Here is a 25162-nt window from a genome sequence, read left to right on the forward strand (position 1 = left end):
TACCAAGATAAAAGAATGCCCTGGGGTGCTATAAGAACATGGAAGAGGGCTAGGCTAGAAGAGTGAGGGAGGGCAGCATCCTGAAGAAATAGCAGAAGCTGGGTTTCAAAGGCCCTGGGGAAATTTGTGAAACAAAAGGTGGGGAAATTATGTTCTAGGTTGAGGGAACAGCATGTGTGAAGGTACTGAAGTGTGGAGTTTGGTATGATATAGCAGGTTCTATAATGCTGGAGCTAAACAAGTCTGCAGTGACAGAAGGCAGGATTAGAAAGTAGGCCTGGCTATAGAAACCAGTATGGAGGTTCATCAAAAAATTAAGAATAGAACTACCATATGATCTAGCAATCCCACTTCTGGGAATATGTCCAGAGGAAATAAAAACTAACTCAAAAAGATTCCTGGAACCCCATGTTCATTGCAACATTACTTACAACAGCCAAGACATGGAAACTACCTAAGTGTCCACTGACAGATGAGTGGATAAAGCAGTTGTGGTATATATGCAAATATAGGAAGGCATTATGCTAAGTGAAATAAGTCAGACAGAGAAAGACAAATATTGTATGATTTCACTTATATGTGGAATCTTAAAAAAAAACTCATAGAAAAAGAGATCAGAGTTGTGGTTACTAAAAGTGGGTGGCGAGTTAGAGGAAGGGGGAATTAGAGGAAGGTGGGAAGATGGTACAAACTTCTAGTTATAAGATAAACGAATACTAGAGATAATGGACATGATGACTATAACTAACACCGTTGTGTGATATATAGAAAAGTTGTTAAAAGAATAGCTTCTAAGAATTCTCACCACCAGGAGAATTTTTTTCTTTTTCTTTGTATCTATAGGAGATAATGGATGTTAACTAAATCCATTGTGGTAATCATGTCACAATATATATAAATGAAACCATCATGCTGTACTCCTTAAACTTATACAGTGATGTGTATCAATTTCTTCTCAATAAAACTGGGGAAAAAAAAGAAAGGCCAGATCATGAAGTGTTTCAAAAACAGTATTAAGGAATTTGGATCTTTGTTCTGAAAATATAAGAACACTTAAGGTTTATCAGCAGGACAGTGATATTGACTGGCTCATAGGCTTGGATACCAGTTGGGAGGCAACTGTAGCAACCTGTGGCTTATAGGCTTGGATACCAGTTGGGAGGCAACTGTAGCAACCTGTGGCTCATAGGCTTGGATACCAGTTGGGAGGCAACTGTAGCAACCTGTGGCCAAAGTGCCTGTGTATAAACAAAAGGCACTGGCTTAGAGGATGGAGAGGGCTAGGGAGGGGACAAAGACAAGAGCTACTGAGGAGATAAATCCATAGGATTTGATCATGCATGTTACAAGAAGGGGGTAAAGAAAAAAGAAGAGTATAAGATTCCTAGAATTCTGGCTTGGGCAGATGGATAGATGGGGCCATTCCCCAAGATAGGAACTTCACTAATTAAAATAAATACTCATTGATGAGTATTTGACCTGAATTTCATGAACTGAATACGTTTTAATGTCCTAGGCACCGAGAATGCAGAAAGAAGAAGAGAAAGATGAAAAAATACATCTATGTCTTTGTCCATAGCTTCCTGAAGACCCACAAGACAATGATCATTCAGATTTATTGGAGCTGTGTGAGACTTCACAAAGCTGGCATTTAAAGCAAGGGCTGGGGGATCCCTGGGTGGCTCAGCGGTTTGGCGCCTGCCTTTGGCCCAAGGCATGATCCTTGGAGTCCCAGGATCAAGTGCCGTGTCGGGCTCCCGGCATGGAGCCTGCTTCTCCCTCTGCCTGTGTTTAGGCCTCTCTCTCTCTCTCTCATGAATAAATAAATCTTAAAAAAAAAATAAAGCAAGGGCTGGTCTCTTCTGAGTGGCATGTGGAATTTGGGACTCAGATCCAGTTACTACTACTAGGAGGCAGTATGGTACCCTGGAAAGAGCCTGGGCTCGGCAGCCTGGCTTTGAATCACTAACCTGCTGTCTCCTCACCCAGAACAATCACAACAGCACAGGTAGCTCTACTGCCATTACTCTTTCTTCAAGCCCAACTGACATTTCTCTGAGCTCCAGGATGCTTCTGGGATTGCAGGACATGTCGACAAGCCTTGTTCTTTATAAACTAAGTTCTAAATGTCGGGGCTTTCCAGGAGGCATCTTCCTGGGCCACACAGAAAGAAACTTCCACCCTCTTCCTTGCTCACACCTTCTCCACTTGGAATATTTATTCACACTTTATAATCCATTTTACACTTAATATAGCCTCAAAGGCTATATTATACAGTGCACAATTCAGAGCTTATATCTATCAGTACAAGATATTCTCCTTTGTCCTCAATGTTTCTTTTGCCTTTATCCTCAGTTTTTCTTGACTACTTTATTTATTTATTTAATATTGTTTCTTTTTTCTCCCAGAAAACTCTTATTTATTTATTCATGAAAGACACACAAAGAGAGAGAGAGAGAGAGAGGCAGAGACACAGGCAGAGAGAGAAGCAGGCTCCATGCAGGGAGCCCAATGCGGGACTCGATCCCAGGACTCCAGGATCATGCCCTGGGCTGACGGCAGATGCTAAACCACTGAGCCACCCAGGGATCCCCTTAATATTGTTTCTTTTGATTTATACTTCCTTGATTTACCTTTGCCCATTCTTTTTTTTTTAATCTTTCAAACTTATTTTGTTGGCAAAACATGAAGCAAAAATAGAAGAAAATGAACAGGAATGCAACTATAGTGGGAGACTTTAGCATACTACCATTAAGCTATGACATGTAAAATATGCCTAAAATACATTTAAAATCACAGAAGATTTGAACAATACAACGAATAAGGTTCAAATGCTTGACTAATTCTGTACAAAGAAAACATAACTCCTTTTAAGTGGCCATGGGAGTTCTCATGAGCTCTAGGACCTTTTCTGTTTGGCCTTGTCTATTGTCTTGTTTCTTATTCATATTTATTAAGAACTATCTAGCACAGTACATGGCATAGGGTAGGTGTAAGTATTTATTAGGGACTGACTGAATGCATCAATCAGATCATGGGAAAAAAACCTCAAACCCAAAAAGCCTCAACAAGGGGCACCTGATGGCTCAGTGGTTAAGCATCTGCTTTTGGCTCAGGTTGTGATCCCGGGATCCTAGGATCGAGTCCCACATCGGGCTCCCTGCAGGGAGCCTCCTTCTCCCTCTGCCTATGTCTCTGCCTCTCTCTCTCTCTGTGTCTCTCATGAGTAAATAAATACAATGTTTAAAAAAAAACCCAAAAAACAAAACAAAAAATCTCACCAAAAATTCTCTAAAGCCGGATTGTACCAGTCACATCCTGACTACTATGAAAGAAAGACCGACCTTAGGAGCTCCTAAAGAAGTCAAGTGTGGGAGACAGGCTCATGGAAAGACTAGCACAATGAGAGGGATGTGACTTTACAAGCTGAACAGGTTGTTTTGGATGCTCTTAGGAAAGAGTAACTGAATTCACCTGGGAGGATCAGAGAAGGCTTCACAGAGAACATTTAATTTCCTAGGGATGTGGAATTTTTGGTTGGTTTGGTTTACATTTGTTAATGTTAATTTGCAATTTTCCACCTTTCTCTAACCTTGGTATGGTGCATGGCAGAATGGATGCTCAAATACGTTTGCTGAACAAATGAGTCTATGGCAAGATATGGCAGATATCTTGGCAAGATATTCAGAAGGAAATGCTAGCTCCACCTTTTAGCTAACACCGCTTATTCAACCAGCCTTGAATGAATTTACAAGAGAGGACAGTGTCCAAAGTAAATGAGACAGCAGGAAATCATAATTATTAAATAAACCAATATTTGCTGATGCTCATCATATGTTATTTTTTAAATTATATTATTTCACTGGGGATTTATTCTGGAAAAACTGCAGGCTTACTAATTCCCCTTAGTATCAATAACAAGACAGCTTGATTGCTATTTGTAGTATTTACATTATATATACTATATACAAGCATTATATATTACAATATATGGAACAAACTATAAGTTACTCATAGGAACAACATTTACTAAATGCCTCTTGCATTCTAGACACCCTGCCATAAACTTTATACACACAGATTCTGGGCAAATGCATTAGGTTCTAGGGGCTTTAGTTCCCTCCCTCATCTCTAAAATGGGGAAAATACTACCTATATCTCAAAAGGGTGTAAAAAGTAAAAGAGAAAATGCATGGAAAAGCACTTAGCATAGTGCTTGCCATACAGCATTCCTGGTTACCATTTGTAAGTGAGCCAGTTATGATCTAATTCTTCCTTTACTATCTGGTGAAGCCTTCATATCATATATTAAATTCTCATATATACAAGGATCTGTTTCTACACTATTCTGTTTATTTCTCATGCCACTACCATAATGACTTAAGTATTAAATTTGTTTTATTTTTTTATTTTATTTTTTTAAATTTTTATTTATTTATTATAGTCACACACACACACACACACACACAGAGAGAGAGAGAGAGAGAGAGAGAGAGAGGCAGAGACATAGGCAGAGGGAGAAGCAGGCTCCATGCACCGGGAGCCCGATGTGGGATTCGATCCCGGGTCTCCAGGATCGCGCCCTGGGCCAAAGGCAGGCGCCAAACCGCTGCGCCACCCAGGGATCCCTTAAATTTGTTTTAATATATGGTAGTCTCCCTTTTACTCTACCTCTTTTAATTTTAAATAATATTTATGATTTTATTCTGATTTCAAAGGTTCAAGTTCATTATTCAGAAAATATGAAGAGAGCAACAAATAGTATAAAGAAAATGAAAGATAAAAACTGAAATAATTTGTACTCTTACAATTCAGATATCACCAAAATTAAGATGATGATTTTGGCTTCTTTCTTCCTAGCATCTCAAATCTCAATTTTCTCTATTTCATACTATATATAGAATACTGTATCTTGCCTTTTTCATTCAACATTAGGATAACTTCTCATTAAATACTATTCGAAAACATTTTTCTTCCATGTCGAAGCAAATGGTGGGTATTCATCCTTTCTGATGGCAGAGTATATATATAATGCTTTTGGCTCAGGTTGTGATCCCGGGATCCTAGGATCAAGTCCCACATTGGGCTCCCTGCAGGGAGCCTCCTTCTCCCTCTGCCTATGTCTCTGTCTCTCTCTCTGTGTCTCTCAGGAGTAAATAAATACAATCTTTAAAAAAAACCCCAAAAAACAAAACAAAAAATCTCAACAAAAATCAACAATAACAAAATATATATATACACCACATCTTCTTTATCCATTGATCTGTCAATGGACATTGAGGCTCCTTCCAGTTTGGCTATTGTGGACATTGCTGCTATACACATTGGGGTACAGGTGTTCCAGCGTTTTACTGCATCTGTATCTTTGGGGTAAATCCCCAGCAGTGCAATTGCTGGGTCGTAGGGTAGCTCTATTTTTAACTCTTTGAGGAACCTCCACACAGTTTTCCAGAGTGGCTGCACCAGTTCACATTCCCACCAACAGTGCAAGAGGGTTCCCCTTTCTCCACATCCTGTCCAACATTTGTTTCCTGTCTTGTTAATTCTCACCATTCTCACTGGTGTGAGGTGGTATCTCATTGTGCTTTTGATTTGTATTTCCCTGATGGCAAGTGATGTGGAGCATTTTCTCATGTGCTTGTTGGCCATGTCTATGTCTTCTTTGGTGAGATTTCTGTTCATGTCTTTTGCCCATTTCATGATTGGATTGTTTGTTTCTCTGCTGTTGAGTTTAATAAGTTCTTTATAGGTCTTGGATACTAGCCCTTTATCTGATAGGTCATGTGCAAATATCTTCTCCCATATTGCAGGTTGTCTTTCAGTTTTGTTGACTGTTTTTTTTTTTTTTTTTTTTTTGCTGTACAAATGCTTTTTATCTTAAGTCCCAATAGTTCATGGATGGAACTGGAGGGTATTATGCTGAGTGAAGTAACTCATCAGAGAAAGACAATCATATGGTTTTACTCACATGGGGAATATAAGAAATAGTGAAAGGGATTATAGGGGAAAGGAGGGAAAATGAGTGGGAAAAATTAGAGAGGGTGACAAAACATGAGAGACTCCTAACTCTGAGAAATGAACAAGGGGTGGTGGGCAGGGGGATGGGCTGACTGGGTGACAGGAACTGAGGAGGGCACTTGATGGGATGAGCACTGGGTGTCATACTATATGTTGGTAAATCAAACTTCAATAAAAAAATGTTTAAAAAACATTTTTCATTTTTCAAAAATCTTTTCATTTGAGTATAATGGACACACTGTTACATTAGTTTCAGGTGTACAACTTAGTGATTTAACAAGTTTATATATATTTTAAAGATTTTATTTATTTATTTATTTATTTATTTATTTATTTATTTATTTGAGAGAGAGAGAGAGAGAGAGAGAGAGAGAAGCAGACTCCCGCCTGAGCAGGAAGCCAAATGTGGGGTTTTAATCCCAGGATCCAGAGATCATGACCTGAGCCAAAGGCAGACGCTTAACTGACTGAGCCACCCAGGTCCCTGAAGTTTATATATTATGCTCTGCTCACAAGTGTAGCTACCATCTGTCACCACACAAAGCTATTACAGTATCATTGACTATATTCCCTATGCTGTACCTTTTAGTCCCATGGCTTATTCATTTCATAACTGGAAGCTTGGGGATGCCTGGGTGGCTCAGCAGTTGAGCATCTGCCTCTGGTTCAAGGTGTGATCCCGGGTCTGGGGATCGAGTCCCACATCAGGCTCCCTGTGAGGAGCTTGCTTCTCCCTCTATGTTTCTCTGTATCTCTCATGAATAAATAAATAAAATCTTTAAAAAAAATAACTGGAAGCCTGTATCTGCCACTCCCCTTCATCCATTTTGCCCAGCCTCCACCCCTCCCCTCTGCCAACCCTCACCTTGTTCTCTGTATTTATAGGTCTGATTTTCTTTTTTCTTTGCTTAGATTTTTTAGATTCCACAATAAGTGAAATCATATGGTATTTGTCTTTCTCAGTCTGACTTATTTCACTTAGTATAATACCCTCTAGGTCCATTCATGTTGTCTCAAATGACACAATCTCATTTTTTGGTAAGTCTGTGTAAAATTCCATTTTACACATACATACACACACACACCCCACATCATTCTTATCCATTTCTCTATTGATGCAAACTTAGGTTTCTTCCATATCTTGGCTATTGTAAATAATGCTGCAATAAACATAGGGGTGCATATTATCTTTCTGAATTAGTGTTTTTGTTTTGTTTGGGTAAATACCCAGTAGTCGAATTATTGGATCATATGGTATTTCTATATTTAATTTTTTGAGGAATCTCCATAATGTTTTTCACAGTGGCTGTACCAATTTACTTCCAATCCACAGTACACCAGGGTTTCTTTCTCTTCACAACATTGCCAGTGCTTGTTACTTCTTGTACTTTTGATTTTGGCTATTCTGACAGGTGATATTTCACTATGGTTTTGATTTGCATTTCTCTGATGATGAGTGATGTTGAGCATCTTTTCACCTGTCTATTGGCCATCTGGATGTCTTCTTTGGAAAAATGTCTATTTAGGCCCTCTGTCCATTTTTTAATCAGATTTTTTTCTGATGTTAAGCTGTAGAAGTTCTTTATATGTTTTGAATATTAACCCTTTATCAGATATATCATTTATAAATATCTTCTCTTAGTAGGTTTTCTGTTAATTTTTTTCACTGTGCAAAATCTTTTTGTTTTGGTGTAGTCTCAATAGCTTACTTTTGTTTCTGCTTCTGTTGCCTTAGGAGACATGTCTAGAAAAATGTTGCTAGGCCAGTGTCAGGGAAATTAATGCCCATCTTTTCTTCTAGGATTTTTATGGTTTCAGGTCTCATATTTAGGTCTTTATTTTGAATTCATTTTTGTGTATGATGCTAGAAAGTGGTCCAGTTTTCCCAGCACCATTTTTTAAAGAGACTATCTTTGCCCCATTGTATATTCTTGCCTCCTTTATCAACAGATGAATTGACCATGTAAGTGTGGGTTTATTTCTGGGGTCTCTATTCAATTCCACTGAGCTATCTGTATGTTTATTTTTGTGCCAGTACCCTGCTGTTTTGCTTACTATAGCTTTGTAGTGTATCTCGAAATCTGGAATTATGATAACTCCAGCTTTTTCTTTCACAAGACTGCTTTGGTTATTCAGGGTCCTTTGTGGTTCCACACAAATTTTAGTATTATTTGTTCTAGTTTTGTGGCAAATGTTGTTGGTATTTTGTTTTTTTTAAGTTTTATTTATTAATGAGAGAGAGAGAGAGAGAGAGAGAGAGACAGAGAGAGACAGAGAGAGACAGAGAGAGGCGGAGAAGCAGGCTCCATGCAGGGAGCCTGATGTGGGACTTGATCCTGGGTCTCCATGATCAGGCCCTGGGCTGATGGTGGTACTAAACTGCTGAGCCACCCTGGCTGCCCTGTTGTTGGTATTTTGATCGGGATTGCATTGGATGTGTAGATTGCTTTGGGTAGAATGGACATTTTAACCAAAAACATGATTTTTAATGACTGCATATACCAATTTACTTGAATATTCCTGTAACAGTGGAAATTTATACTGTTAATAGTTTTTTCTTTAATTATAAATATATTATATATAATATATATTTTATATATAAAATTTATATTATATATTATATATATAATATATAAATAATATATAATTCTACAAAGATCACATACATATATCTCACCTGTATCTCTGATTATTCATTCTCTTAGTATAGAGCCTTATATTTGGAATTATTGTGTCAGTATGTCCATTTTAAAGGTTCCCAATATATTTTCCAAAACTGTTTTCCAGACTACTTTGTCCTATTTTCTAGCAGAAAATAAGCATATATTGTTATCATTAATCTGTGATGATTAAATGAGCAAAACTCTTGATATTTAAATAGCTATCTCTTTGCTAATGATAAGGTTGCACTTTTTTTTTTTTTTTTACAAATACATACTTCTATGACTGGTCTATGTCTATCATAACCATGTCAATTAAATTTCTTGGTCTACTTATAGCTCCTTCTAAGATAATTTAAAGGGTTATCTTTAGGATAGTGACAACTATTTTTTTTTTAGATTTTATTTATTTATCCATGAGAGACACACACAGAGAGAGAGGCAGAGACACAGAGAGAGAAGCAGGCTCCATGCAGGGAGCCCGACATGGGATTCAATCCCGGGTCTCCGGGATCATGCCCTGGACTCAAGGCGGCGTTAAACCACTGAGCCACCGAGGCTGCCCAGTGACAACTATTTGGACACAGAGTAGACAGCTAGTGTAAGTCAAATCAATCCATGGCTTGCCAGAATCTCAAGTACTTGAGCTAAGAGATTCCAAGAGTGATGAAACATGAAAGAGTAGGCAGTTTCATTTCTGCCTTTCCAGCACTATTCTCCGTGTTAACATTTCTTTTTCTTGGATGACAATGAGCCTACCTAGTAGGCAGAGATGATTTTTGTTTCTTGTAAACAAGTGATCTGCAGAGAGTGTCATTTACTCATTTTTGTTTTGGGGTGCTAGTATAGGTATATCTTATTTTATTAAAGTGCTTTTCAGATATTGCACTTTTTACAAATTGAAGGTTTGTGACAACCCTGCATCAAGCAAGTCTATCAGCAACATTTTTCCAAAAGCATTTGCTCACTTAGTGTCCCTCTGTCACATTTTGGTATTTCCTAAAATATTTCTAATGTTTTCATCTTTATTATATATGTTATGATGATCTGTGGTTAGTAATCTTTGATGTTGCTATTGTCATTGTTTTGGGGGCATGACAAACCACACCCATATATGACTGTGGACTTAACTGATAAATAAAAGAACACTTCAGTGTGTTCTGACTGCTTCATTGACTGGTGTTCCTCACTCTCCCCAGGCCTCCCTATTCCCTGAGACACAAAAATATTGAAATTAGGCCAGTTAAGGGACGCCTGGGTGGCTCAGTGGTTGAGCATATGCTCGGCTCAGAGCGTGATCCTGGGGTCCAGGATCAAGTCCCACATCAGGGTTCCAGCAGAAAGCCTGCTTCTCCCTCTGCCTATGTCTCTGCCTTTCTCTCTCTCTCATGAATAAATAAATAAAATCTTAAAAAAAAGAAATTAGGCCAGTTAACTCTATAATAGCCTGGAAATGTTCAAGTGAAAGGGAGAGTCACATATCTCTTACTTTATTTACGTTTTTTAAAGATTTTATTTATTTATTCATTTTAGAGAGAGAGAGAGAGAGACACACACACACATAGGCAGAGGGAGAAGCAGGCTCCCCATAGGGAGCCTGATACGGGACTTGATCCCTAGATCTTGGGATCACGCTGAGCCAAAGGCAGACACTCAACTGCTGAGCCACCCAGGTGTCCCACATATCTCTTAGTTTAAATCAGAAGCTAAAAGTGACTAAGCTTAGTAAGGAAGGCATGTCAACAACCAAGACAGGTTGAAATCTAGGCCTCTTCTGCCAGCTAACCAAGTTGTAAATACAAAGAAAAAGTTCTTAAAGGAATTATTCACTCTTCCAGTGAATACATGAATGATAAGAAAGAGAAACAGCCTTATTGCAGATATGGAGAAAGTTTTAGTGGTCTGTACAGAGGATCAAAGAAGCTACAATATTCCCTGAAGCTACAGCCTAATCCAGAGCAAAGCCCTAACTCTCTTCAATTGTGTGAAGGCTGAGAGAGGTGAGGAAGCTGTAGAAGAAAAGTTTGAAACTAGCTGAGGTTTAAGGAGAGTAGTCTCCATAACACAGAGGTGTAAGGTGAAGCATCAAGTACTGGATGTAGAAGCTGGATGCAGCAAGGGAGTCACCCACTTCTCATGAAAGTAAAAGTCAACGGCAAACTTCATTGCTGTCTTATTTTAAGAAATTGCCACAGCCATCCCAGCCTTTAGCAACCACCGCCCTTATCAGTCAGCAGCCCCCAACATTGAGGCAAGACCCTCCACCAGCAAAAAGAGTGATACACAGAAAGCTCAATGATGGTAAGCATTTTGTAGTGCTAAAATATTTTTTATGGTATATGCACTGTTTTTTTAGATGTAATGTTACTGTATACTAAACAGGCCACAATATAGTATAAACATAACTTTTATATGTACTGGGAAACAGAAAACTTCATTTGCCTTGCTTCACTATGATATTCACTTTATCACAGTAGCCTGGAAATGAACATGCCACCTCTCCGAGGTATACTTTGTTTTTAAAAGATTTTATGTATGTATGTATGTATGTACATACATATGTACGTACGTATGTTATGTATTTGAGAGAGCACAGGAGGGAGAGGGAGAAGCAGACTCCCTGCTGAGCAGGGAGCCCAGATGCAGGACTTGATCCCAGGATTCCAGGATCATGACCTGAACCAAAGGCAGCCGCTTAAGTGACTAAGCCACCCAGACACCCCTCTGAGATATACTTTTAATTAGGAAGCCAGTATGTGTTGAGAATATTGACAAACTAGCTGTCCTGACTTGCAAATATTTTCCAAGTCTGTCTTTTATGTATTTTGGAGTACGCAACTCTTGTAATTATTGATCTCCTTTTTATACCTTCCCTCTTTTGGTGGGGGAGTGCCTCAAGTCTTTACCTTTTTTAACACTAATAATTTTTTAAATAAATTTTTTATTTTGCAAAAATTTTATATAAACAGAAACTTACCTTAAAAAGGTTCTTTTGAGGTATAAAATTCACCCACTTGTAGGTGTAGAATTTAATGATTAGTAAATTTAGAGTTGTGCAACTATCATGACAATCGAGTTTTAGAATATTTTCATTGGGAAAGATCCCTCATTCTCATGTGCAGTCACTTCTCATTCCCATCCTGAAGGCAACCACTAATCTGCTTTCTATCTCCATAGATTTGCCTTGCCAGACACTTCATACAAATGGAATTTTGTGGTCTTTTGTGATTGGCTTCTTTCCTCAGCATAGTTTTTATTTTAATTCAACATTTAAGTTTTTTTAAAAATTTTTATTTATTTATGATAGTCACAGAGAGAGAGAGAGAGGCAGAGACACAGGCAGAGGGAGAAGCAGGCTCCATGCACCGGGAGCCCGACGTGGGATTCGATCCCGGGTCTCCAGGATCGCTCCCTGGGCCAAAGGCAGGCGCCAAACCGCTGCACCACCCAGGGATCCCGAACATTTAAGTTTGATATTGTTGTAGATTCACATGCAATTTTAAGGAATAAAACAGAGGGATCCCTTGAACATTTTATCCAGTTCTCCCAATGGCATCATCTTTGCAAGATACAATACAACATCACAGACAGGATATCGACACTGACCCAGTTAAGATATAAAACAGTTCCATTACCACTAAAATCTCTCATATTGCCTTTTTTATAACCATACCCATCTTCTTACCTGACTCCATGTTTCTAACCTCTGGAAATCACTAACTTGTTTTCAATTTCCATAATTTTGTCATTTCAACAATGTCATATAAATGGAATCAGACAGTATGTAATTTTTTGGGACTGACTTTTCAAACTTAGCATAATCACCTTAAGATTCATCCAAGTTATTGTGTGTTATCAAGAGTTTGTTGCTATTTATTGGTCAGTAGAATTCCATTGTATGTATGTACAATAGTTAAAAATTCATCTATTGAAAGACATTAGGGCTGTTTCTAATTCTGGAGTATTAAGAATAAAGATGCTGCTCTCTTTTTCATGGCACCTCCGAGGCGGCAGGCTGCTTCAGGATGAAGCTGAACATCTCTTTCCCAGCCACTGGCTGTCAGAAACTCGAAGTGGATGATGAGCGCAAACTGTGTACACCTTTTATGAGAAGTATATGGCCACAGAAGTTGCTGCCGATGCTCTGGGCGAGGAATGGAAGGGTTACGTGGTGCGAATCAGTGATGGCAATGACAAACAAGGCTTTCCCATGAAGCAGGGTGTCTTGACCCATGGCCACATCCGCCTGCTGCTGAGTAAGGGGCATTCCTGCTACCGACCTAGGAGGACTGGAGAGAGGAAGAGCAAATCTGTTCGGGGTTGCATTGTGGATGCCAATCTCAAGTGTTCTCAATTTGGTTATTGTGAAAAAAGGGGAGAAGGATGTTCTTGGACTCACTGATACTACTGTGCCTCATCGCCTAGGGCCCAAAAGAGCCAGCAGAATCCGAAAGCTTTTTAATCTGTCAAAAGAAGACGATGTCTGCCAGTATGTTGTTAGAAAGCCCCTAAACAGAGAAGGTCAGAAACCTAGAACCAAAGCACCCAAGATTCAGCGTCTTGTTACTCCACGTGTCCTCCAACACAAACGTCGGCATATTGCTTTGAAGAAACAGCGTACTAAGAAAAATAAGGAAGAGGCTGCAGAATATGCTAAACTTTTGGCTAAGAGAATGAAGGAGGCCAAAGAAAAACACGAGGAACAGATTGCCAAGAGACGGAGGCTGTCCTCTCTGAGAGGTTCTACCTCTAAGTCTGAGTCCAGTCAAAAATGAGATTTTCTAAGAGTGACAAAATAAATAAGATCACACACACACACACACACACACACACACACACACACACACAAGAATAAAAATGCTCCAAATATTAGTATACAGGTTTCTGTGGGGACATAAAATTTCATTTCTCTGGGATAAATGCCCAAGAGTGTAATTTCTGGTTTGTATAGTTGTTTTATTGATAGATTGTTTTCCAAAGTGGTTATACTAGTTTATACTTCCAACAGCACTGTATGAATGATCCAGTTTCTCCGCATCCCCCCAGCATGTGGTATTTGGTATTATCACTATTTCTTTTTATTTTTTTTTTGAGAGAGAGCATGTGCATGCATGTATGCAGGGGAGGGATAGAGGGAGAGGAAGACAGAGGATCTTTTTTTTTTTTTTTAATTTTTTTATTTATTTATGATAGTCACACACAGAGAGAGAGAGAGGCAGAGACCCAGGCAGAGGGAGAAGCAGGCTCCATGCATGGGGAGCCCGACGTGGGATTCGATCCCGGGTCTCCAGGATCGTGCCCTGGGCCAAAGGCAGGTGCCAAACCGCTGCGCCACCCAGGGATCCCCAAGACAGAGGATCTTAAGCAGGCTTCATGCTCAGCATGGAGCCAGTCTCAGGGCTGGATCTCATGACCTGAGCTGAAATCAAGAGTCAGATTCTGATGACTGAGCCACCCAGGCACCCCATCATTATTTCTTATATTAGTTATTCTGATGGCTATATAATGATATCTCATTGTGGTTTTAATTTGCATTTTCCTAATGGCTAATGACATTGAACATCTTTTCATGTGTTTATTTGCTACTGTATATACTCTTCAGGGAAACATCTGTTCATGTATTTTGCCCATTTTCTAACTGGATTGCTTTTTCTTATGGTTGAGTTTTGAGAGCTCTTTTTTTTTTTAATTTTTTATTTATTTATTTATTATAGTCACAGAGAGAGAGAGGCAGAGACACAGGCAGAGGGAGAGAAGCAGGCTCCATGCACCGGGAGCCCGACGTGGGATTCGATCCCGGTTCTCCAGGATCACGCCCTGGGCCAAAGGCAGGCGCCAAACCGCTGTGCCACCCAGGGATCCCGAGAGCTCTTTATATACTGTAAATACTTGTCCTTTGCTGAATATGGGGTTTGCACACATTTTCTTCCAGTCTGTAGTTTGTCTTTTCATCTTATTCACATGGGCTTTCTTTTAACTGGGAAAAGTTGTTTTTTTTTTTAAACACTTTATTTTAAAATTTTGCATAATCTTTGGGTAATTCAGAATTAGATTAGGCATGTTTCAGAAGCTTCTGAAATTGAGGTCTCCAAACCAGTGTGAATAGCTTATGTGATTGGTGGAAGGATTGGAAGACCTCATGATACACAAATAGGTGGCTATTGATGAAGACAGAACCTGTTATGGACAGGGACTTTCCTGCAGCACTTAGTCATCATTTTTATTATCTGTCACAAATATTAAACATGTCACCAGACCAACAATAATACCCCTATCTTATTTGCATTTTACTAGTTTCCATATAGAAAGAACACAGAATTAAAAGTTCTGTAAACCTAGAATCATACTTAATCTGATCCCTTATATTAATAACAATTAAAAGCTAGCATCTACCCAGTGTAGTCTCAGTGTCCATACCACCACTTATCTCCTGTTGATGGAATGGCACCTTCCTCTCACTCAGTGTTTGTGATTCAAAGATTACAATGAGTGTATCAATCAGAAGATGAACCAACCCAGATGGGTGCCTGGCTAGCTCAGTCAATAGAGCATGTGTCTTGATCTTAGGGTTGTGAGTTCAAGCCCTACGTTGGGTGTAGAGATTACTTAAAAAAAAAAAAAAAAAAGCAAGCCAGGAATTCATGGGCACAGAGGGGTGGAAAAGACTTACTCTACACAGCAGTAAGTGGCCCAAGTGCTCCACCCATTCCCAAGCAGAATCAGGCCCCAGTTACAAGCAGGGACAACGTTTTGCACCCTCCACTGCCTTGGATGGCTTCCTGGGTATTCCAGACAGGGTAATTTCTGTCTCTCAATAGGATAGTTAATTCCGTGAGGACAGTACTCCCTCTCTGGCCTCCCTCAAAGCAAGGTTCTCCCCAGGCGTGAGCACACAGCAGGAAAGAAGGAAGGAAGGAAACCTCAGTGAAAGCAGGAATGAAGGAAACCATAATGTACTGAGTACCTGTTATATGCCAAGTACAGAACCAGGATAGATGTCTCATGTAACACAACAATCCTGAGGTAGGCTCATCACCTCAGATGTGGAAACAGAATCTCAGGAGAATTCACCCATCGTGCTATAGCTAGTAAACAGGGGATCATCACTTTGAAAACTCAGGGCTTCTTCCTTCAGGACTCCTTTTACTGCTTATATAAGCCAAGGGTTTGGCACCAAGTGAGCACTCCAGCTCCTAGATGGAGTAGATGGTCTGGAGCTCATGCTTAAGAGGCCCTTGATTACATGGGGCCAGGAGTGCAGAATCCTGGGTTTAGGAGCTCTGGCTCTACAGCATTACTTTGTGACCCTGGGTGAGTCCTTTACCTTCTCCACACTGGGGGGCCAGACCACTCCAACGTAGCTCTCCACCAGGGGAGGGGATGGCAAAACTACCTGGAAACATGTGTGCAGACTGTGGTGGCAAGGCCTCTGTCTGGAGACTCTGACATTGCTCCCATGCTGGACGGGTAGAGGGCATGGCACTCTGATAAACCTTGTGAGAATCAGTTATGATCTCTAAGGCTCTGACTTCTGAGAGTGATTAAATTCTAGGGAACCACATCCCCACTCAGAGACATTCCACAGAAGGCCCAAGAAGGTCAAAGAAATTGTTGGGCAGTATACTTTTAAAGCAGAAAATGCTTAAAAGCAATTTGAGAGAGGGGGAAAAACTACTCCTTTCAAAGGGAAAATATGATGGCAGTCAGGAGGGGGAGCGGGGCATTAACAGGGAAGCAGTGGACATGGTATGCAAATCCAGCTGCAGGGTAGGGTCAGGCCAGGGTGAACCTGGACAAATCTGAGTTTTGGCAGCAGGCTTGCCTAGTGTCTGCCATGGGGCCGTACTTGCTGCCTCAGACAGGGTTAGGAGTTCCCTCAAGAAATGATTTGCACCTTCAAGTTCAGGCAGACCTTAGAGAATGAATACGGCAACAAAGGCAGAAAAGAAAACGCAATTTAGATGACTCAAATAGCTGCTTGACAGGTTTCTCCTCTTCCTCTAAAATTTCCTCCACAGCCCCAGCTCTGTGAAGCCCTCGCCAAACACAGACACTGCACGAATATGCCCCTTCCTAAGTGTGCTGGCAAACAGCATGGCAAGTAGGCCTCTCCACAACACCCCCTCCGCCAACCCTATTCACCAAACAAACTGAATCTTCCCTGTCTCTCTTCCACTGAACTGTGGGGAACTGGAGGATGGAGACTGTGCCCTTCTGTGCCTCTCCTCTCCATATGGAGATGGCTGTGGGTTCAAGACCCTTTGCTCATAAGCACCCATGTTAAGGGCCCACCAAACCAGCTAGACTAATAGAACACCACCTCCTCCAGGGGCATGGACCTTGGGGGTAACTTTGTTCTGGAAGAACTGATCATGTTTCCTATGTCCTGCACTACTGGCCACCCCCCCACCCCGAGGCACCCTATGCCTGGGCACAATCATAATTTTGGAGAACTTCTTTAACACGTGAAATTAGTGTCTAGGTGCAGATTTCAAGTAATACAGAGTGCTGGTTTGTGAGAATAACATCATTCCGGTGGGGGGAAACAGCCCAGCTTTGGCAGCCCAAATAGGAAAGGTGGATCTTGCATTTACCTGTGTGTGGAAAGAAAGCTAGGTATGTGTGTACAAGTGTGTAGCAGGAGGATCTGGGTTTACAAACAGCTACAGGGAAGGCTGGACCTGGCTGCTTGCTGTTGGATTCCTGCAGCCTGTGACTCATACTGACAGAAGGCCCACAGTGCAGCCTGTGATTATTAGGGAATGTGGCCTGCCCAGGCTTGGTGGAGAAGGGCAAGGAGACCTGACCAGGGAGCCCAGGCTCAGCAGGGAATTCCCTGGAAGGCAGGCAGTATAGTTTTGCCAAGCAGATAAATGTCCTTGTCTGTGCCCTGGTTGAGGTGCTTCACCAAATTTTTCTCAAAGAGGAGTGGGTGGTAGGCACTCATTGTGCAGGTATGGCCAAAGAACTTCTGGTAGTAGTAGCACACATTGGGCTTGCCATGGATGGGAGAAACTTGTAAGTATCCATTAGGTCACACGGCATCACGATAATGATGATGCTAAGCATCCCAGAGGATAGGGGATTTGGCTGAATTTCCTCTGGGGAGACTTCAAGAATGATGTCCCACAGCTCTCAAGGCATTTCAGGCTTGAGGATATAAAAGGGCTGATCAGGATGCAGCTTGCAACAGCTCTTACAGTTCTCAAAAAAGCTGTAATCAGGGCTCTGTTTCCACTTTGAGATAATATGAATGCAAACAGACAGGTCCCAAACAATTAGGAATCCCTCACTGTACAAACTGTCTTTGAGGAAGTGCCCTGCAGAGGTGACCAACTGAGAGTCATCAGGCGAACGGTAGTTTTTGTGCCTACATTTTGGGAGGAACTGGTTGTGGGTGCCTCATTAAACCTCAGGACTGCATCGTGATCATCTATTTCTTGGCCCAACTGGGAGGACTTCAGAGATCCTGCTGATGAGATAATAGCAAACCTGCCCCATGGCCCATAAATCCTAATGTTCTCCTTGGGCAGGAAACCCATTCGGAAATGTTGAAGGGAAAATCTGTGGCCTCTACTATGGATATGTTCACATGGTCCCAGAGGTGGTAGTGCAGGGCCTCTGCACTGAACTTGACTGTCAGGTCCTAGCCCCTTATAAGACACTTTATAGTCCTTCACGTTCAGATAATTCCTCCATATTTTCTGCAGCCTAGAGGTAAGGTTTTTGGAAGAGCTGTACTTGTTCCACACCTGGAAGGAGGCCTCTGGCTTGGCCTTGGCTGGGCCCCGGGGACTGTTGAGGTGGGGTTCTGGGTGCTGCTTGAAGTCATAGACCGTTTTTCCAAACTTCTCAACATCTGGAATTCTATGGTTTACAACTTAAGAGAATCACAGCAACTCCTTTCTCCTTCCACACACAGATGACTGCAAATAGAAGGCCAACTCTTCAAGTTGGTGTGAATCATAATGAAAGAGGCAGTCAAGGCAGCCACTCTGTTCTGAGCAGGAAAACAAGACTATCTTTGGCTACCCACCCTGGGGCTGCAGGCCCTTCAAGTCCTCAGGAACCAGCACTATTCTCTATAGGAAAATATTTGCTTTATTGGGCCTAGAGGACAATGCTTATTTTTCTCAGGATGATCAAAAATCATCTTGATGTTCCTAGGGCCAAAGTCAGTGCCTGTAGCTCAGCTTCATGTGCCAAATAAGTAAATGTTTTCTTCTTGCAAAGGAGGTTCTCCCTGGTCCAGGAGTAGGGGTACACATCCAGCCTAGGATCAAGGCATTCATGTGTGAGGAAAACCTCAGTGCTGGGACAGAGGCCTGGTACCAGGACTTGGGCACACTCAAGGAAGCCAGTTCATTTCAGCTGGGCTCCATACAATTGGCTCTATCTTCCTTGCCCCATGCTTGACCATCTGGGCTACATCTGTTCTACCTGCCTGCTCCATTCTCTTGCAGACAGCAGCTTACTTTGTTAGTACCAGGTGTCTTCCCAGTCTGGCCCTGTCACCCCCCTCCAGCCCTCACCCAGGTGCCAGCCAACTCATTGCCCGGCCACAGGGGAGCTGGTGCCAGGAACCAAGTCCCAGCAGGAGGATCTCCTCGGGAGAAGTGGGGGACCTGGGCTGAGGGGTGGATGGGACAGTGAAGGAAGGAAGAAAAGAGCCTCAACTGGCAAAAGAGTTTAGTTCTAAGGAGGTCCAATTCATTAATTTTTCCTTCAATGAATTGTGCTTTTGGTTATAAGTCTAAGAACTCTGCCTTGCCCTATATCCTGAAGACTATATTTTTTCTAAAACTTGTATAATTTTATGTTTATATTTAAGTCTGTGATCTATTTTGAGTTAATTTTTATATAAGGTATGAGGTTTAAGTCAAAGTTTTAAAAAATTCTTTTGTCTGTTTTTTGGGGTTTTTGTTTTATTTATTTATTTATTTTTTGGCCTATGGAAGGCCCACTGGTCCACTACCATTTGTTGAAAAGCCTATCCTTTTTTAACTGAATTGCTTCTGCACCTCTGCCAAAAATCAGTTATTTGTGTGGTTCTATTTCTGGGTTCTTTATTTTCTTCCATTAACCTATGTGTTTGTCCCTTAGCAAATATCTCCACTGTCTTGATTACTTTAGCTCCATACTAAGTCTCAATATTGGGTAGAGTGATTTCCACCCTTTTTCCTTCTTTATCAAGATTGTTTTAGCTAACTGTAAGACCTGTGCCTTTCAATATAAATTTTGAAGTTCATCTATGCCCACAAAAAAAAACCCTTGCCTATTAAGCCTATAGAAATGACATTAAATCTATAGGTCAATATGAAGAGAAATGACAGCTTGACTGTGGTAAGTCTTCTAGTTCATGAACTTTCCTTCTTTGATCTCTTTTAGCACCATTTAGCATAATGATTTTACATGCTCTGGCAGGTATCAGTAATTTGTTTGATTTTATTGCTGAGTAATATTTCATTGATGGATATACCACTTCTTTATCCATCTACCAGTTGACAGATACTTGAGTTATTTCCATTTTTTTTAAAGATTTATTTATTTATGAGAGAGAGAGAGAGAGAGAGAGAGGTAGAGACACAGGCAGAGGGAGAAGCAGGCTCCATGCAGGGAACCCAACATGGAACCCAATCCCGGGTCTCCAGGATCACACCCTGGGCTTAAGGCGGCACTAAACCGCTAAGCCACCCAGGCTACCCTATTTCCACTTTTTGATTATGAGTAATGTCTCTATGAACATTCATGTCCAAGTCTTTGTGTGGACCTATCTTTTTGATGCTCGTGAGCAGATACCTAGCATAAATAAGTTATATGAGACATTTGTGTTTAACCTTTGAAGAAAATGCCAAACTAATCACCAAAGTAGCTATAACCACTTAAGTTTCCACCAGCAATGTATGAGGGAATTCCAGTTTCTCCACACCTTGACCAACATATATTATTGTCTTTTTTATTATAATCATTCTACCTGAGTGATATTCATTGTGGTTTAAATTTGTGAAATGCAAATGATTATTCAAGTTGAGAATATTTTCATGTCCTTCTGTTCCAATCTTTTATCGTTTATGGCAAAATGCCTATTCACATCTACTCATTTTTAGAGGGGTTTATTTTTTTAAAGTAGGCTGCCCACCTAACTTGGGACTTGAACTCATGACCCTGAGATCAAGAGTTGCATGTTCTACTGACTGAGCCAGCCAGGTGCCTCTCATTTACTCATTTTTAAATTGGTTATTGGTTTTCTTGTAAGTTTTCAGAGTTCGTTATATATTCTAGATACAAGTCCTTTATAAGATATATGATTGGGAAACATTTCCTCCCTCTGTGGCTAGTCTTTTTGGTTTCTTAATGGTAGCTTCTGAAATGCAAGTTGGTATTTTGATGAGATCCACTTTTTTTTTTAATGGATTGTGCTTTATAGTTATTGTACTTAAGAAATCATCATCTAACGCCAAATCAGAAAAATTCCTGTTTTCTTTCGTAGGTTTTATAATTTTAATTATTACATTTTGATCTATTATCCATTTTGAGTAATTTTTGTGTATATAAGGATCTGAACTCATCATTTTTATCACATCACGTCAAGATGGTTGATAATGTTGGTTAAGTCTTCCGTATTTTTTCCTGATTTTCTGTTTACTTTTGGCCATTATTGAGAGTAGGGTATTAGGGACTCCTGGGTAGCTCAGAGGTTGAGCGTCTGCCTTCAGCTCAGGGTGTGATCTCCGGGGTCCTGGGATTGAGTCCTGCATCAGGCTCCCTGCAGGGAGCCTGCATCTCCCTGTGCCTATGTCTCTGACTCTCTCTCTCTCTCTCTCTGTTTCTCATGAATAAATAAATAAAATACTTAAAAAAAGAGAGAGTAGGGTATTGGAAGACTTCAACTATTATTGTTGAAATGTATTTCATTCTTTTTTTTTAAACTGCATTTCATTCTTAAACTCAGTTTATGCTTCATGCACTTTGGGGTGTTGCTGCTAGGAGTACATATAATTGGCATATACTCCTAATGAACTGACCCTTTTATCACTACAAAATGTTCTTAATTATCTAGTAACATTACTTGTCTTAATGTCTATCTTATCTGATATCAGTATAGCCATTACAATTCTCATATAGTTACTATTTGCACGGTATTTTTTTTTGTATTCTTTTCCTTTCAAACTATTTGTGTCTTTGAATCTAAACCATATCTCTTGTTCAGTTTATGCTTTTTACCTGATCTGACAATCTCTGCCTTTGGATTGTTCAATCCATTTATATTTGATGTAGTTATGTTTAGATGTATAGGTTTCATACCCCCCCTTTCTTTGCTTTTTTGTTTGTTCCTCTTTTACTGTTTTCTATGAGATGTTCTCCAGTGTAGCATTTTAAATATTTTTTTTCTGTATTTTTGGTAATTTTTATAGTGGTTGCTCCATGGATTACAGTATATATCTTAATTTACACACTATTTCCAATTAATACTAAATAATTCCAGTAGCATATAGAAAAATTGCTCCTATAATAGTTCTCGTCTTTCCACCCTCCCTTGTGCTGCCATATATATTATACGTTTAACACCAACACACAATTTCATAACTGTTGCTTTATGCAGTTGTCTTTTAAATTAGTTATATGAGGGGAGCCTGGCTGGCTCAGTCAGTGGAGCATGCAACTCTTGATCTTGGGGTTTTGAGTTTGAACCGCATGTTGGGTGGAGAAATGACTTAAAAATAAAATCTTTAAAATTCAGTTAAATGAATAAATAAGAAAAGATATATTCATACAACATTTTATATTTACCTATGCAACTACTTAGACAGGTGATCATTATTTATCCTTTTGGTATCATTTCCTTTCAGTCTAAAGGACACCATTTATTTTTTAATTTTGTTATGTTTTATAATTTATATTGTTTTTTAAAATTCTAATTTCAGCATAGCTAATATAGTGTTAAATTAGGTGCAGATGTACAATACAGTGATTTAACAATTCTATTTACTACTCATTGCTCATCAAGATAAATGTACTCTTAATCCTCCTCACCTATTTCATCCATCCCCCCACCCACCTCACCTCTGGTAACCATCTGTTCCCTTAAGTTACGATTCTGTGGGGATTTTTTTTTAATTCCATATATGAGTGAAATCATATGGTACTGGTCTTTCTCTGACTGACTTATTTTGTTTAGCATTATACTCTCTAGCTCTATCCAGGATGTTGCAAATGGCAAGATTTTAGATTAATACTAAATAATTCAAAATACAAAATAATGTGCTATAATACAAAATAATAATAATAATAATTAATAATAATTATTAATACAGATCAGTGAGGGCAAGATGGCGGAAGAGTAGGGTCCCCAAGTCACCTGTCCCCACCAAATTACCTAGATAACCTTCAAATCATCCTGAAAATCTACGAATTCGGCCTGAGATTTAAAGAGAGAACAGCTAGAATGCTACAGTGAGAAGAGTTCGCGCTTCTATTAAGGTAGGAAGACCGGGGGAAAAAGAAACAAAAGGCCTCCAAGGGGGAGAGGCCCGGCAAGGAGCCAGGCTAAGGCCGGGGCGAGTGTCTCCAGGACAGGAAAGCCCCGTCCCTGAGAAGCAGGAGCTTCCACCAATCTTCCCGAGGAAAGGCGCTCGCAGGGAGTTAGAGTAGGACCCCAGGAGGGCGGGGATGCCCTCAGGCTCCCTGGGACACCAACAGAGCACCTGCGCCCCGGGGAGAGTGCGCTGAGCTCCCTAAAGGGCTGCAGCATGCTCACAACTGGACCCGGGAGCAGCGCGGAGGGGCTCAGGCAGCAGCTCCATGGAGAGGGGGCTGCGCGGCTGGGAGCGCGAATTCAACAGCGAAGGCCCGGGAGCACAGGTGCCGGGGATACAGCCCAGGATCCCCCGGAGACAGGCAGAGGCCAGGAGGGCACAGGACAGCAAGGACACTCCTGCCCCAAGCTGAGCAGATCAGCGGCCCCGCCCCTGGAGCATCCAGACCCCTGCAGACTGAGAGCTCCTTAGTCACTGCAGGAGCTGAATTCAGGACTCCAGAGCTGGCCAGCACTACTGTGGTTGTTCCTCCTGGGGCCTCAAAGGGTAAACAACCCCCAACTGAGCCTCACAGTGGCCTCACCGGATAAGCAGCTTAAACATCACTCACTGAGCCCTGCACCAGGCAGGGGGCAGAGCAGCTCCCCCAGGCAGTAACACCTGAAAATCAGCACAACAGGCCCCTCCCCCAGGAGACCAGCTAGACGGAGAGGGGAAAAACAAATTATTGACCAAGAAGCACTGGAAAGTTCCAGGGGAAGTCAAGGGACATACAGTATACATAATCAGAGGATACTCCCCCTTGGTTTTTTGTTTTTTTTTTTTTTGCTTTTTTATTTCTGTTTGCTCCCCCCATTTTTTTCTCTTTTTCTTCTCTATTTTTTCCCTTTTTCTTTTTCTTTTCTTCTTTCTCTTCTCTCTTTTTCCACTTTTCCCAATACAACTTACTTTTGGCCACTCGGCACTGAGCAAAATGACTAGAAGGAAAACACCACCTCAAAAGAAAGAATCAGAAACAGTCCTCTCTCCCACAGAGTTGCAAAATCTGGATTACAATTCAATGTCAGAAAGCCAATTCAGAAGCACTATTATAAAGCTACTGGTGGCTCTAAAAAAAGCATGAAGGACTCAAGAGACTTCATGACTGCAGAATTTAGATCTAATCAGGCAGAAATTAAAAATCAATTGAATGAGATGCAATCCAAACTAGAAGTCCTAATGACGAGGGTTAACGAGGTGGAAGAACGAGTGAGTGACATAGAAGACAAGTTGATGGCAAAGAGGGAAACTGAGGGAAAAAAGAGACAAACAAAAGACCATGAAGATAGATTAAGGGAAATAAACGACAGCCTGAGGAAGAAAAACCTACTTTTTTTTTTTTTAAACCTACGTTTAATTGGGGTTCCCGAGGGCACCGAAAGGGACAGAGGGCCAGAATATGTATTTGAACACATCATAGCTGAAAACTTTCCTAATCTGGGAAGGGAAACAGGCATTCAGATCCAGGAAAAAGAGAAATCCCCCCGTAAAATCAATAAAAACCGTTCAACACCTTGACATCTAATAGTTAAGCTTGCAAATTCCAAAGATAAAGAGAAGATCCTTAAAGCAGCAAGAGACAAGAAATCCCTAACTTTTATGGGGAAAAGTATTAGGGTAACAGCAGACCTCTCCACAGACCTGGCAGGCCAGAAAGGGCTGGCAGGATATATTCAGGCCCCTAAATGAGAAAAACATGCAACCAAGAATACTTTATCCAGCAAGGCTCTCATTCAGAATGGAAGGAGAGATAAAGAGTTTCCAAGACAGGCAGGAACTGAAAGAATATGTGAACTCCAAACCAGCTCTGCAAGAAGTTTTAAGGGGAACTCTTAAAATTCCCCTTTAAGAAGAAGTCCAGTGGAACAATCCACAAAAACAAGGACTGAATAGATATCATGATGACAC

The 25162-nt window shown here is 40.7% G+C and overlaps 1 protein-coding gene and 1 pseudogene across 3 annotated transcripts in view; both read right to left on the minus strand.

Annotated features, from left to right (window-relative positions):
• Window positions 1-25162, minus strand: part of FAM120C (family with sequence similarity 120 member C) — a 163707-nt gene that overhangs the window by 17446 nt on the left and 121099 nt on the right. Inside the window, exon 11 of one of the 3 annotated variants that reach the window (XM_072743381.1) lies at window positions 11954-12967. The exons of the other annotated variants lie outside the window; for them this stretch is intronic. Coding sequence (XP_072599482.1) covers window positions 12739-12967 — 229 coding nt within the window. The 3' untranslated portion in view covers window positions 11954-12738. Of the gene's footprint in view, window positions 1-11953; window positions 12968-25162 lie in introns of those variants that run through there. 3 annotated transcript variants of the gene reach the window in all.
• LOC112912468 (beta-galactoside alpha-2,6-sialyltransferase 1 pseudogene) lies at window positions 17500-19230 on the minus strand (annotated as a pseudogene).

Source organism: Vulpes vulpes, chromosome X (assembly GCF_048418805.1).
Source record: "Vulpes vulpes isolate BD-2025 chromosome X, VulVul3, whole genome shotgun sequence".
NCBI lineage: Eukaryota > Metazoa > Chordata > Mammalia > Carnivora > Canidae > Vulpes > Vulpes vulpes.